At 35.7% G+C, this 16077-nt stretch overlaps 1 protein-coding gene across 1 annotated transcript; it reads right to left on the bottom strand.

Annotated features, from left to right (window-relative positions):
- Positions 1–1220: 1220 nt before the first annotated feature.
- gtpbp1l (GTP binding protein 1, like) lies at positions 1221–13812 on the bottom strand. The gene is made up of 11 exons (XM_082138226.1): positions 13497–13812; positions 12314–12425; positions 12059–12239; positions 11625–11973; positions 11418–11541; positions 10900–11014; positions 10417–10561; positions 10020–10338; positions 8941–9119; positions 6634–6759; positions 1221–4133 (listed from the first exon to the last, which is right to left on the bottom strand). The coding sequence occupies exons 1-11, from the start codon at positions 13662–13664 to the stop codon at positions 4026–4028; spliced, it is 1926 nt and encodes a 641-aa protein (XP_081994352.1). The 5' UTR covers positions 13665–13812; the 3' UTR covers positions 1221–4025.
- Positions 13813–16077: the final 2265 nt, after the last annotated feature.

Below are 16077 nucleotides of genomic sequence, written 5' to 3'. Positions count from 1 at the left end.
ATAAGTGAAATGATAATGCCAATGAAAAGAAACACCTCAGCAAAAGATGGCTAATACTAAAGCCCAAGGACAAAAGTAGAGAGATACAGAGCAAGAGCTTACTTGGGATAAAAAACTTTATAGAACCAGGTGCAAGGGAATAGCATTGAGATCTGATGTATTAATTATTCTATTTTGGGAGGAAAATTTTGAGCTGGGAAGTATTTTAAAGAATAGATAAAAGAATTATTCCGATTACATATATTTTTCCACCCTTATCTTTTTTGACATCCTTTTGGGTCATGCATTACCTCTTAATTATTGCAGGTAATGTGAATAAGACAGATTTCCTGAAATAGAGAACTCTTTCAGGAAAGCTGTCTTATTTACACATTACCTGCAATAAAATGATTTAAAATAAAAACTGTAGTTAAAAGTGAAACCGTATTTTAGGATTCTCGCCTGGGATAGATAACTAAACACTTCATCTACTTGATTCCACATTTCCTTGCTTCTTGTGGAAATCAAAACAGCTCCCAAGTTCCTGAGTTTTAATCAGTTTTTGCTCATATGCTGTATGCTAAAATCCAATCAAAATCAAAATGTTGTGGCTTTTTGTCCATGTCTATGAGCTTTGAGTCCATTTTCCCCTTAAAGTTGGTTGGTTTGGTTCATGGTTTATAATGCCTTTTCAAAAATCTCAATACAATTGAACACGCCAAGGCAACACATGGTGCAGACTGGAATTGGCTTTTTTAATAACACGTTTATTGGAATCTCAGTGACACAACTGGCATCCGACCCCTCTGGTGGAGAAGGGACATAATGGGCGCCACGGGACTCGGCTTGACCATATGCCTTGACGTTTGGCTGGCTTTTTAATGCCGCCACTTCAATGAGTTTTGACAAAATTACCTAAATGCCTGAGTTTTGTTGGCGAAGAGCGTTTCATATCTTTTTACGCAGCGGTGGGGATGGAGACAGTAAGTAATTTGATTCTTTTATGGCGTATTTGTTCGGCGTGTTGGAGAGAAGAGCGAATAACAAATTAGAAATGAGTGTCTGAGGGAAACTAAACTAAATGTGTACAAATAATTCAGTTCAATAGTTTCTCAGAGGAGGAGTTGTTTCACATTAGACAAACTAAAGACATAACAGTGCAGATGAAAGACAATTAAATCAAATCTTTGCATTTGATTAGCCAAAAAATACAGGGAAATGACTGATAACTGCATTTAAAATAGTTTCTGTATAACTTCGTATTTTATTTAAAAGGATTTACAACAAAAATGACTTATTATTTATTTATTTGTACATAATGTACAAGGATATTTTTATGCAGAAAAATGAAATCATGCGCTAAAAGGGGATTGAATCCAGGAGAAAATCACAATCAATGCACTGAATGTTTTAAAACTTCAGACCTTTTTTGTCTGAAAATCATTTCACATACCAGCCTTGAGGGGAGAAAAAAAGAACCACAAAAAAGAAATAACAATAGTAATATTATCCATCAGGTTTGTGAAGAAAATCTATTTTGCATAACTCCAAGGCTTGCATGTGGTCTTCATGAGCCGTTCTCTTGAGTGAACTTGTAGAGATCATGTGTAAAAAAAAAATTTAACAAAAAATCTACTTGGCTTGTAAGGTTCAAATCTACTTGGCTGCCTCGGATAAAACTAAAATCAATGTCTAAATATCTTCCTGATAGTACAGACCTTGTGGTTCACCTTTATTGATTCAAAAGATAAGAACAGCAGATCAAACCAAAGAACGAGAACCAGAACTGCCTTGATCGATGCCTTCTGTGAATGCCACATTGGGCTCATGAAAACTATGTAAATGAAAGCTATTTATGTTCAGTTGTGTGGGCATTGTGTTTTTCTTTTGTCCATTAAAATGGCAATGGACATTATGAAATGATAGTTTCAAGTTTTCAGTGTTGAACTCTGTTGGTCTGGTATCTTATCATGCACTACTTTATATTAACACCATTTAAGGTTCATATTTAAAAGGTATAGTTCACCCAGAAGTGAAAATGTGGTCATTTACTCACCCTAAAGTCTTTCCAAACCTGAGAACTATGGGAACCATAGTTTTCAAGCTTCAAAATCACCATAAATGTGGTCCATATGACTTTTGTGGTTAGTCTTTGGAAGCCATTTTGTAGCTTTGTGCAAGAAATAGACCAACATTGAAGTTAAAAAAATATTGACGTCCACCCTACATCTCTATGTAAAGTTCATGAGATATGTACTGTCAATTAATTTGTATACAAATCATTCTTTTGAGTCACAAAACCATCTGAATGATTCATTCGATTTGCTTACAAAGATTAAAAAGTAGGGGAAGTATATCAATAAATCATAACTTAAATAGTTTTGTTTCCCGCACAAAGCTATCATACGAATTGACAAGACTTAAATATAGCGCACAAAAATTATGGACTACTTTTATGGTACTTTTGTGACGCCAAACAACCCTGTTTATTTACTCACTGGCTCAATTTGCTTTCAACGAATAATAGTAGGGGGAGAATATCAGTAAAAACTACTTAAATTTCGGTTTCTTTCTTGCACAAAGCTATCATATTTCTTGAGAAGACTTGAAATATAATGCACATGTATTATGGACCACTTTTATAGTACTTTTGTGATGTAAAAGAACCGTCATTACTTACTCAATGGCTTGATTTGTTAATAATTATTAAAAGAAGGGAAAGAATATCAATAAATAACGACTTAAAATGAGTGACAAAGCTATCACACGAACTGAGAAGACTTGAAATATAGCTCACAAATATTATGGATCTCTTTTATGGTACTTTTTTGATGCAAAAGAAACGTCATTATTGACTTACTGACTCGATTTACTTACGATTAACAGTAGGGGAAGAATATACATAAAAAAACTTAAATTTAGTTTTGTTTCCCGCACAATCTCGTATGACTTGAGAAGACTTGAAATATAGCGCACAAGTATTACGGACCACTTTTATGGCACTTTTGTGATGTCAATAAAGTCAATTCTTTACATTTGATCCGTCAAATTACAGAAAAAGTGACTGATAAAATAAAAACATTAATTGCAATTGCATGGAAAACAACAACTCTTCCACCGGAAAAAGAAAGCCAAGCTGATTCGGAATGACATGGCGGTGAGTAAATGACCAAACTGTGGTTTGTGGGTGAATTAGTCAACGTTTGTTCAAGGTTTACTCTCGCTACTCAAAAGTGCCTCGCACAGGTAAATTAATTGGAAAAAGAGTCTAGAATAAATAAAGAGTAGAGAGAAAAAAATGGTTTAATAAGAAAGTGAAAACAGAAATCCAAATGAAATGCCGCATGTCGTCTCGGTTAGCTCCCTGTTCTTTGAGGAAAAAACGTTCTTCGTTGAAAGGGTGAGACCTTTTGAAAGTAATGCTGGGTCACGAAATGAAAAAGCAACATGGGAGAGCAGAAAGCCACCTAATTTGTGATGCTCCGAGAGGGACCGGTTTTATCTGCCGTGAATGTGTGCGTCTCGGCAGCTACAACGCTCATTAAAATCCGAAGAGGATGAGGGGGCATGAGAGATTGACAAGCAGAACAGATTTCTCCCTTTCATCTCCGTTAGCATTTGCCAAATTCAATTGAAGGAGGAAAATGACATGAAAAATAGCAAAATCGCTGAACACAAACAGGGATTCGGTCGTAGGCTCCTTAATTGGGTCCTCGGGGAAACATTCCGGCTACAAAATCCGGGATTTCGGGGTGTTTATTACAGGATGTTAAGACTCCAATGGCTGACAGAAAATTAAGTAAAAGGGTTTGATAAGGGTGAGAAAGAAAAAAAAGAGCGGGTGGACGAGGAACACAACAGCTGCTTGTCAGTCAGGGTTTTGGCACGATTGTGTCAGTGGAGATGAACGTTTCTAATTAAGGAGGTTTAGTGAGAGCAAACAAAAAAATGGGGGGGGAAAAATCAAGGCTTTACTGCCCTCTGGTGTTCACTAAAAATGTTGATGTCAGATGACCAGTAGTAATGGTGGGAGAGGAGGAGGAACCTCAGTTGCCGCTCACTCCAGTAGCTGTAGTTGCCGGTCCAGTGCCGCTGCTCAGTGATGATTTGCCTTTGTGCCGATGTCCGCCACGCCGTCGACCACTTCCACCAGACTGAAAGACGTGAGGAAAACCAAATCATTTAGGGTGGTTACTAGAGTCAAAGGGAGTTTCTCACTGGTCAGTAGTTTATTTTTTTCGATGTTTTTCTAGTTAATCATTAAAGTTCATGTTTAAAATTGAAATCTCACGTTAAAAATACTAGGTTTTTCTAAAATACTTTTTTCCCCCCTCCCCCCTCTCATTTGTTAACATTAGATATTGTATTAACTAACATGAGCAATACATTTGTTACTGTATTTACTTATCTTTTGTTAATGTAAATAAAAATGCAGCTGTTCATTGTTTGTTCATGTTAGTTCACAGTGCATTAATTATTGTTAATAAATACAACTTGATTTTAAAAATGGATTAGTAAATGCAGAAATTAGCATTAACTAAGATTAATAAATGCTGTAGAAGTATTGTTCATTGTTCAGGTAACTAAATTAGTTACTTAATGAAACCTTATTGAAAAGTGTTACCATATTTTTTTTTTTTCAGTTTTTGTTTAAATCATGTCATTTCAATAAAAAAGAAACATTGAATAATAGTTCAAATAAATTAATAAATAAATAAATACTGATTTGTTTGTCATTTTTGTCTTAGCAAAACAAATTAAAACATGGACTTACTGTGCATATTTTTTTATTTTGGATTCTAAAGCACATTAAAGTTTTTTATTTTTTTATTGACATAAAAGTCGCACTTTAAAAATACCATGTTGTAAAACATTTTTTTCCCATAACAATGTTGGGTTTTTATCAATTTGGCAAAATCAAATAATTTCTACATTTAACAAAATTATCTTTCATTTTTTGACTTTTGTCCCATTTAAGTTAATGGCAATTAAAGTTTGGCTGAATTTCAGCAAATCAACTGAACGAGTTTATAAAAGCCACAATATATTAATATATATAATATTTAATATAATAATATATATAATACAAAATATTTAGATCATTTCATGGGTGGTTACTAGAGTTCAGGGGAGTTTATCACTGGTCAATAGTTTTTTGGGGGGGGTTTGTATTAAGTTTGTCATGTGTCATCAAATCAAATTACTTTTTTTGGTTTGTTGAAAAACACAAAATATACTACATTTTATTTATTTTCTAAGTTTAACAGAATTCTTTTTCATTTTTTACATTCAATTATGTATTAAAAGCACATTAAAAGTCTATTTTTTAAGTTTGCCACGTGTAATCAAATTAAATTAAATAAATCAATAAATACTGAACGATTTGTTTGTAATTGAAAAATGAACAAATGAAAAACAAAACAAAAACAAACTTACATTTCATTTATTTTGACAATTCTCTTTCATTTTTTTTTTGACATTCAATGAATCTCAGACGTGCATTTTTAAAGTGTATTGTTTCTGTCGATTTTTTTATTAATGGCAATTAAAGGAGAACTTGGTAACTTTTTTAACTTAATAAAACTGTCTAGAAATCATTTGGATGGTTAAACAACCTGTTCTGGTGATATTGGTGACTTTCCCCGCTCCCCCCAGCGTTCCCAGGCGGAAAACCAACCTTGCAACTTGCGCACTGCCGTCCCGGCAAAGTGAAATTGGAAGTCTCGTGAGAAGCGAGAACTAGACCGAGAACGAGCGCGAAACACAAATTGCTTTACGGCAATTCGACATAAACACACACGCATGTATGATGTATTACCAGATTACCCACCTCGGTAGACATAGTTCCACACGATACAGTTGGCTTGCTCCGATCAAAACAAACGCACATGAGCAGCGGTAGAGAGGGGGAGGAGGCCGCCGCAAGTGAGTTTTTTACGACTGTGTTGTGAAATATACGCCCCCCCACAGATGTAGGGGGAGCTCGTGGGGAAAACATGCGACAACAAAAGGGAAAATCAGCGAAGAAGTGACTAGAGTTCGCTAGAGTTACAGAGTTCTCCTTTAAAGACTAAAATGAATTGACTGAGAAATTTCAATCAATTATGTCCATAAACCTTTAATTTAACATCTCAATAATGGTGAATAAAGACAACTTTATTATTTGAACACCATTTCAATAGAAACAAACTCAGAATTTGGTCTGCAGCGACCATTAATGGAAAAACCAATTAACCGTTAAGTCTAAATGAAAGAGTTAGGTGATTTGTTGCATTCAAATACTGTTCAGGAAATAAATCAGCCAATGTCCTTTACAGTCATGAAAGTATTGCTCTTAATGCCTCTGTGATTTACACTACTGAAAATGTAAATTTTAAGAAGCTTAAAGAGTTTGACCTTGAAGGGCTTAAAAACTTTTTTTTTACGCATTCTCTTTGTTTCCACCTTTATAAAGTGTCTCCTCATCCCCTGCTGGCCACAAAGGCAGGGGAGAAGAGAGAAAGAGAAAAGGGAGGTTTTGGTGTATTGGGGATAAAAAGGGCCGAGAAATTTCAAGGGATTTTAACGTTTGGAGATGAATATAACATACAGACCGAAGGGAACTTTAAATCAAAAGAGATGTGAAGCCAGTATATGCAATAAAGTTTCTCTCACCAGTTGTCCCATCTGAGGGCTTCCTTCCATCTGTGTAGCTTCCTCGCTGGCTGATGAAGACCCTTCCACCTGTGAAAATGTCTTCTTGGTAGACTGCATCTTGGCCAGAGGCTTGGTTTGAAGCAGCTGTCGTACACGCACAGACAACAGACAGGAGTTTCATAAGGAAATGCATCGCCAGTTTTTATGACTCATGCTGGACGGTAACGAATCCTTATTTACTGTAGAGACGTCAATCATGCATATTTCATAATGTCAGCCAATACATTAAAACCGATTCAGATGGATAAATCTCAAAGAACCTGCCAAGAACGTCATATTTTACACCAAAAGAAAAAGAAAAGAAAGAACTATAATTTTCACAAAGAATATGAAACCTATTTTTTTGGACCACTAAGACTTTTTTTTTTTTATGGTATTGCTACTGCCAATAAAAGTAATGCATTTTTTTAATGAATATAATTAAAAAAAATTCAACAATATTTAAAAGTGATAAAAGTATATAAAGTATAGAGTATTTATTAATATTTTGTATATTGTCATTAATGTATGTTGTCTTAACACAATGTGTTTTATTATATATGTACAATTTATTTTATTTAGATTTTGTGGTGATATGTACAGAAGCTTATTTCCGCCACGTAATAAAAAAGAAAATAATTGCGACTTTTTATCTCACAATTTAGTTTTTTCAGAATTTCTCTGAATTGCACGTTTATATCCCACAATTCTAAAATAAATTTTTTTTTTTTTGAAAAAAAGTCAGAATTGTGATATATAAACTCGCAACTGCAGAAAAAGTTAGAATTAAACTCACAATTGCGAAAAAAGTCAGAATTGTGGGATATAAATTCGCAATTGAGAAAAAAAAAGGTCAGATACAAACTTACAATTTCGAGCTAAAACATTTGCAGGCATGAAAACAGGTCAGGGGTAAAAAAGGTGAGAAGGATGCGGCAGCAAAAAATCCAATCCAATCAACTTATATATATATATATAGTGCTTTTTAATGTTAAATTCATCAATCTGGTGAAAATTAAACAAAGAAAAATTATTTTAGTTACAGTGTCTGTCTACATTACTACTACATAATAATAGTTATAATATTAATCCCATGATAGTAATAGCCATATATTGTAAAACAAATGCACTGAAAAATAAAGGAAACTTTCATAATTAGTTTTGTACTAATTTCTATACTTGAAAGATTATATTTCTATACTTCACATTAAAGGTGTGATTGGGCTAGCCCAGTGTCAATCAAGAAAAAAACCAAATGGGCCGCTGATCTACGTGTTTCATGGGGTGCCAGAAAAAATTAACTAACGCTGACTTTTTATTGACCAATGCATTACACACTAATTCCGCACTAACCCAGCGCCGCCAATTAAGCAAAACAAAACGAATGGGCCGCCGATGTACGAGTTTTATGGACCGTTAAGACAAAAAACGAAACAAAAAAGTATGAGATGTATCGGCCCAAAAAGCACGTCGGCCCACCGGGAATCTCCCGGTAGTCCCGATGGCATTAGCCTACATGCCTGGATGCCTGCCACAAAACAAAATCCTGTAGCCTTTCACCATCCACTTATTTAGCTGCTGTTGCATCAATTGACATGCCATCTCCTTTCCTCTCTTTCTTTTTCTATGTTTAGCCCCCGACAGCTTTTTTTGCATTATCTATCTTTTTCGACGACAACTCACTACTCGTTCCTGCTCGCTCAGCGCTCACGGCGCCCGCGCCCGCTCGCGATATTATCCCGCCCTCTTCTATGTCAAAATTAAAAATAATGACATTGGCAACATCGCTGTCTGTATCTGACAGGACAGTTAACATTGTAAGCTAACTTACCTCAGGCTTGCTTTCCGACGTGCGGTTCTTTGTTCGGCAGTGTGTAATCAGACTCGCGGTATTAAAGACTTTGAAAACAATTCTGCCCTACTCTGACTCGGATTGGCTGTCAGGTTTCGGCATTAGGAATGATGATTGGTTTTTTAAAGCTGCTAAGTTTATGGTAACTATAGAGATATAGCGGGTAAATGCTGGCCACGACCACGACCCCCCCTCCCACCCCATAAATATTTTCTCATCGGATCTGCACAAATCACGTAGGTGACCCATTTTGGTTTTAAAACGGCGAATTTCGCCGAAAGGTGAGGAGTTTTCATGCCTGCATTTGAATTGTCAGATATAAACGCAATTCTGGAAAAAAAAGTCTTCCATATAAAATGTGATCTTGACTTTTTTTTTTTTTTTTATGAAATTCTTTGTTTTTAAACTCTTTTAATGAGCGTATGACCTCTCACCTTAGTGATAGTGCCCACGGCCTTGGTCCTGCCCTCCCTGAAGACGAGTCTCTGGTCCGTGTGAAGGTACTCAGGGGTTTTGATGAAACGGAAGTGTACGGTGGCTTTGTCCCCCGTCCGTAAACAGGTTTTGTTCATGCCGATTATGGTGGCGGTCTGTCTGATACTGCCACAGTGAACTATGACACAGAGAAACTCATGAAAAAAGTGATAAACAGTTGCAAATATGAGGGTGAAAGTGTGATTGAGAGAATTTCAATGTCGAAATTTTTTATTCTAATTTTCCTATAAATATTTATATATTTAAGTATATATATATCTATATAACAAATAGTTCATAGAGTAAAACTGTATACATTTATACTATAATGTTGGTTATAACACAACATAAAAATGTAAAATCTTTTTCCCCCAAATTCAAATATTAAATTCACATATATTTCAAAAGTATTAAATCATTTTTATACCCAATTTCATAAAGATAAAATACAGTAGATTTATACTTATAATATTGGTCGAAATAAAACATGAAAACATGAAATAAAAATAAAATAAAATAAAAACGAGTATCCTCGGTATCTGACAAAATATATATTTTTAATGATTTATATATAAATAATATATAAATATTTATAAAAATGTGCAAAAGGTGGATCATATTTCTTATTCAGTTTTTTTAAGAGTAAAATTTATTCAAATTCAAAATCAATATTGAATAATTTGTTACCTTTTTCTGGTGTCTAAAGTATAAATAATGAGATCGTTGGATTTTTTAATAAATAAAATTTTAAATAAATATTTACTGCTTTAAAAATCTAAGTATTTTATTTTGAATCATTTTTATTTATATTTTTATTTAAATCTTGTTTTAAATATTTTATTAAAACATTTAATATTACAAGAAACAAAAAAATATTTAATTTAGATTATATAAAAATAATGTTAATTCAATTTATAATATCAAAAGAAACAACCTTTTTATTAAATGTTTAAGATTACATATAAAATAATGTTAACTATTTGTTATCATGAGTAACAAAAATTCAGTCGAAAATTTTATATTTGTCTCTTCTACTCACCCATAGCTTGGTATCTCGGCGCTATCGTCGTCGGATGGTGGAGTACGAGAATCTCAGCCTCAAACTCCCAGCATGCCTGTGGGTTGAGGCGGGACGACACCATTACCATTCCCTTCCTGATAGACGAGCGCTTGATTTTCTTCAGGGCGAACGAGGCCGTCTGCCCACCTCTCACTTCTTTAACAGGCATGCGTTTGCGGTGGATGGATTTGACGACGATGGAGATGAAGACGCCCAGAGGATCTGGACCGAGGAGTAACGTGTCGTTCAGCCGTATTAATCCACGTAAAGTAGTCCCTGATACTACAGTGCCTACACCCTGAGGAACATACAGTACAAGTGGTTAAAACGACTGGGGAAGAGGTAGAGAGAAAGACAAGGACAGTATATGGCATACCGGAACTGAATACGTGTCATCAATCTGAAACTCCGGGGGCTCGTCATCTTTATATGAGGTTCTGGGGGACAGCAGGTTCAGGAACATTTTCAACAAGTCCATGTTTTCACCCGTCACATTCGAGATCTGGAAAATCGGACACATCCTAGCCACAAAAAGAATGCTTTGATTTAGTATGCATTTATTATTTCAGATGACATTAATAACTCTCAAGCTGATGATTACGAAGATTCTTTGGGTGAAAAATAAAAAATTGTGAAAAAAAATAGGTTAACTTTTCCGAAATCTTGCTTTCCAAAACAGAATTTTTTTTCACGTAATCAATTTAAATATAGTCACAAGAGTTGTAACATTTTCAAAAAGTAATAAAAGCGAAATTTTTATTAATTTCGTTCTTGGTGGTTGATTAGTGGCCCAATGTAAAAAAAAAACCCAAGATTCCCCCATTTTATTGGCTGACAGGAGAAGATTTGGTAAAATTACCTCTCTGAGCTGAAGTTCGAGGCTGTTACGATGACATCATCCTTGTTTTGCACCAAAACAGGAATTTTTCTGCATCCTGGAGATTTGAGTAACCGCTGTAATAACTTTAGTGTCTCTACAGCACAAACAAACACAAATACGGCTGTCAGGGTCGAATGGCTAGTTTGATATTTTACATCAACTTTTGACAGCACTTGTGGAATATTTTTTATTCAAATAATATTTTTTATTTTTTATTTAACTTCGTTATACTGTATTCTTACAACTTCATAAACATGATACATTTTGTGTGAAATGTGCAAGGATACCAGAAAGGGGCTGCTTCTAGTTTTTACGATAAAACAAACAAAAACAATTCAGTCGAATATTAAATCTATATATATTCTACTCACCCATATCTTGGTGATATTGTCATTGGATGGTGCAGTAATAGATGAAATTATTGTCTACACTAATCAACATTATGCCACAAGTGCTGTTGATAAAACTCCTGGAGTAAAATAAAAGATTTGAGTTACCTTGTAAGATGTTAGCGGGACACATGTCTATCTTAGTTACGACTACAAAAACAGGAACGTTGAGGGCCAGAGCGAGACCGAGGTGCTCTTTAGTCATGCCAATGATTCCAGCATTACTTCCCACCTTCATGACAAAGAAAAAGACAAAGTTCATAAAACTTTAACCTGCCCAGTACGTACCCTTGAGGCACACCTACCCCCTCTCACCATTAGCATGCAGAAGTCTGGCAGGTGGCCGGTCATTCCGAATACGGTGGTCTTCAGATACTTCTCATGGCCCGCCAGGTCGATGAATGTGATGACCTTTGACGACCTCTCGCAGATCTTGGTCCAGTCAAGGCTCCCCCCGTGATTGTCCGGTTTGTTGACCACCTGGCCTTCCTGGTCAAAACCCAGGATGTCATTGCCGACGCTGCTGGTCCGGCCGCTTTCCATCTCGTGTTTGTGGCGGAAGAGCTTCTGACGGGCGAATCCGCGACCGTTGTCGAGCTCGCCATGGGTTAGGACGCCCAGTAGTGTGCTTTTTCCAGCGTCTACATTACCTACGACCGCCACTCTGGGGCAAGAATGTGTACAAAGTTTGTTTAAGAAAAGGGTTAAAAAAAATGTTTTATATAAGTTATTTGCAAACCTCTTCTAACCTGACTTCCAAGAAGTCTGCCTCTCCCACGCGGCGCCTGATGAGATAATCGTGGACGCGTCCCGCCGTCTCCGTCCTCTCTCTCAGCAGAATCAGGTCACCGTCAACCTGTTCGCAAAGAGACTGCACCGTAGCGACAGATGCTTCCATATCCCGCTCATCCAAACCATAATCACCACCGTCTGAGAGACAGAGACACCGAGAATTTATCAGCATTCTAAATAGGCCATTTACATTTGGGAAAAAACTACCTTACCTGTCCCCATGCCAACCACATAGATGGTTTCTCCGCATCCTTCCTCCATTCGTTCTCGCAGCTGCTTTTGTAAACAGTCATACTGCTCTCCTGTAGGGCTGACCAGTGCAAACTGACAACAAATAACATTATTGCATTATTAAAGTAACTTTTAGAAAAAAAGAGAGATTTGCTGAGAATGCATTTAACTATATAACTTTATTTAAAATACCAAAATATTGGTTTGCATCTCATATATTTCGTATCTATATAGTGACCCCAAAAGACTAATGTAAAACAGAGAACTGTGGAAGCTTGTTTCCGCCATGCAGTAAAAAACTAAAAAGGTAATTGCTTTTTATCTCACAATTCAGACTTTACTTCTCAGAATTGTGAGATATAAAAAGTCAGAATTATCAGCTGACTTTTCTCAGAATTGTGAGTTTATACAGTATCCCACAATTCTGACTTCATAACTCGCAATTATCTTTTTCTTTTTATTCCCTGGCAGAAAGCTTCCATGAAGAAGTGTATGAATGTCATTAAATTGCATTAAAACATTTTTTTTCAAAATAATGATAGCACAAGCACACTTTTCAAACAAAACCATTCACAAAATTGATTTTAATTATTAAAACAAAAATCACTGTCCCTTTTCTGAGCCATTTTTGCCATTAAACCTAATTTTTTATTTATAGTTTTATTGAAATCTAATATATAATGTATTATTTTGTATTATTACAAACCTAAGAAACATCTTTATGTATAAATTAATTTTAAAATAAATACATTTGTACATTTAAATTAAATTGAATTGAAAATGTAAAAAATACATTTTTAAGCCTGACTTAAGTGTCCAAATACATTTTCGGGGCACCTATAAACCCTTATTTGTTGCTAAACTTTTTCATATTGCAGTTTTACATCCATTAAAATGCAATAGCCCACACTAAAATCCACCCTTATCACAACATTAATTAAGTTTAGGTAAGATCGCGTACACGTTTGGGGTCTCACTCTCAGCACTGTTGGCGTAAAGCCAGCTGGCGTTCACACGCACAGCCGACGTGTCACTCATGCAACGTTTGCACTGAATTCAAACTTGTTAACTGTGTTTCAAAACCACGCACTGATCAAATAAACTCTTGTATTGATTCATGCACACAGAGAAGCGTTCAGATCAGCTGTCAGGCCTGAAAGCCACCTTGCTGGTGAGGTCTAAATGATCCTCGGCTTCCCCGTTCTGGTTGTCCCCGGCGTCGCTGAGCTCAGCGCCGGGCGAATCCTCTGCGCAACCCGGGTCAGGTGCGAACATACAAGCCGGCACCACCGACTCCACCGCGGGGCTTAAACCGGACTCCGTCGCCGCCATGTGCTCCTCCAGCCTGGGCCTGGAAAAGAGATTGATCCAGTCAAGTTTTGCTTTTCGTTGATTCCGAATCTAGGGTAAGTTTTGTTTAATCTTACAACTTGGTCACTCTACGCAGTCAACATGCAATTTTTGTATGAGGAACATGGGGCCTCTGGGGAGACATGCCTACTCATGAATAATTAAGTATTGACATACAAGTCTCGTGGAAGCCTTTCTAAACTTAAAGTTTCTTTTATTAACTTACATATTTTAATATACTGTCATATTAGATTTATTTTAATACACGTTTTCATGGGGCATACTGTAAAAAAAAAAGTTAACCGTACCCGTTTATCTGTAATGCACTTTTAAAATGAAAGCGACGCCTACTCATGAATAATTAACTAACCAAGTTTGAACAAGTACTTCTAAACTTTTATTTTTTTAATTTATTTTTTTAAATGAGACTTTTAATGAAAATAAAGTTGGGTTTAATGCGCTGTTTTTTTTTTTTTTAAAGTCCACTTTAATGAACATACTCGTGTAGACGTAGGCTATCAGAATAGGACGTTCGTTCGTAAGCCTTCCTTCCTTACTTGGTAATAATAAATGACATTGCCAGCAGGCAAGTCTAGACAAGTCTCTGTAGTAGTAGCAGCAATAAATTAACGTTTTTAAATGTAAATCTAATACATGATTGCGATTTGTTTTAATTGATATATAGTGAATCAAGACAAGAGTTTGGGGAAAAAGGTAGCATTATACCAAATTTATGTTATTGTTTAGGCCATATTTGCATTAAAGGGATAGCTCACCCAAAAAAATTAAATTACTTACTCACCCTCAAGTTGTTCCAAACCTGTATGAGTTTCTTTCTTCTGTTGAACACAAAAGAAGATATTTCAAAGGGTGTTGGTAACCAGACAGTTGACGGTAGCCATTGACTTCCATAGTAGGAAAAAAGTAGTTTCATTTTTGGGTGAACTATCCCTTTAAGAGTGTCCTTGATTGTGTGGAAGAGGTGTGAACACAAGGTGGCAGTGTTGTGCCGCGGTAATTATGACACATATATTATATTATATTATATTATATTATATTATATTATATTATATTATATTATATTATATTATATTATATTATATTTAATAATGATGTAGGCTATAAAAATAAATCTGACTAATGTATATAATGTACACATTTTACAGTAGATTTGTATTGCTTAAGTATGGTGAGATGCCAAACTCATTCAATTAACTTCAAATTATAAAAAGAACGAACCTGTGACATCTCTGTTTGCTTTATCAAGGTGAAGATATTTGTAATTACTGTGCAAATGTTTCCTTGGCAACTGATCCAGTTTTATTTCAGTGCCAGTTCACTGTGTTTATTTGTAATGCAAACCACACCACTGTTGCCCTTTATTTTTTTTATTTTTTTTGAGGTGTTACAGATGCCTGGAAGTGTCTGCAACCCCCTCCTGGCAAACTCGGTGTTTCAGTCAGCAGAATGTGTGTTAAATTGGTTTCATGAGTCTGTTTTTGCTGTGTTCTGTACAGGATTGGTCGTTTGTTTCTGCAGGCGACAATCAAGTGGAAGACAGTGAAACCTCGGCAGCAACCCAAAACAAATAATGCTATGTTCAGACTGCATGTTAAAAACAGATATGATTATAATTATATTTTAAAAGAAAGAAAAAGATATATCCCACTGCGCAATGTGACGTCGTAGTGACGTCATTTTCATGTAATTTTTGGACGTCCAAATTTGGTCCATTGAAGGGGTTGTTTTGTAACGCCAGGCGACGTCTTTTTTCGACGTCTTCCGCACGTCATTTTTCGACGTCTTTCGCACGTCATTTTTCGACGTCTTCCGCACGTCATTTTTCGACGTCCATCCACAAAAGTTTGTTTACAATAAATCGCGCTCAGTGCTCTCAAACAAAACATCGGCTTCTCACACACACACACACACACACACACACACACACACACACACACACACACACACACACACACACACACACACACACACACACACACACACACACACACACACACACACACACACACACACACACACCTTGCTTTACCTGGGACTCGAACTCGTGATCATCTGCTCCACGTGCCAACGCCCTACTGTTTGAGCTACAGAGAGAGTGATATAATTTATGATTATCGCGTTTAGGCTAAAAATAGGTTCGGCGCTTGGATCACGAGCATCTTGCAGTACATTTAAAATATTTAAAATATAATATTTAAAATATTTTAAAAATATATTACATTTTAAATATAGCGATTTGGAAACGTGGATGGAGCAGTGAATAGGTTCATTACACAGCAAAATGACACGACAAACTCGCGTTTTGGAAAAGAGCTCTTCATTTGTAAATTAAAAAAAATTATAATAATCATGTAAATTTCCTGCACCTGTCATA

This window comes from Leuciscus leuciscus (genome assembly GCF_965113295.1).
Source record: "Leuciscus leuciscus genome assembly, chromosome: 15".
Taxonomy (NCBI): Eukaryota; Metazoa; Chordata; class Actinopteri; order Cypriniformes; family Leuciscidae; genus Leuciscus; species Leuciscus leuciscus.
This window is presented reverse-complemented; position numbering and strand designations above follow the sequence as displayed.

What these genes read in the sequence shown, in the direction of transcription:
- gtpbp1l (XM_082138226.1), bottom strand. Translation starts at nt 13,664, where the DNA reads ATGGCGGCGACGGAGTCCGGTTTAAGCCCCGCGGTGGAGTCGGTGGTG. An exon ending in GCAGACTTCTTGGAAGTCAG is followed by an intron (nt 11,974 to 12,058) that starts GTTAGAAGAGGT and finishes TTCTTGCCCCAG; the next exon opens with AGTGGCGGTCGTAGGTAATG. An exon ending in TCGAACTTCAGCTCAGAGAG is followed by an intron (nt 10,562 to 10,899) that starts GTAATTTTACCA and finishes TTTTGTGGCTAG; the next exon opens with GATGTGTCCGATTTTCCAGA.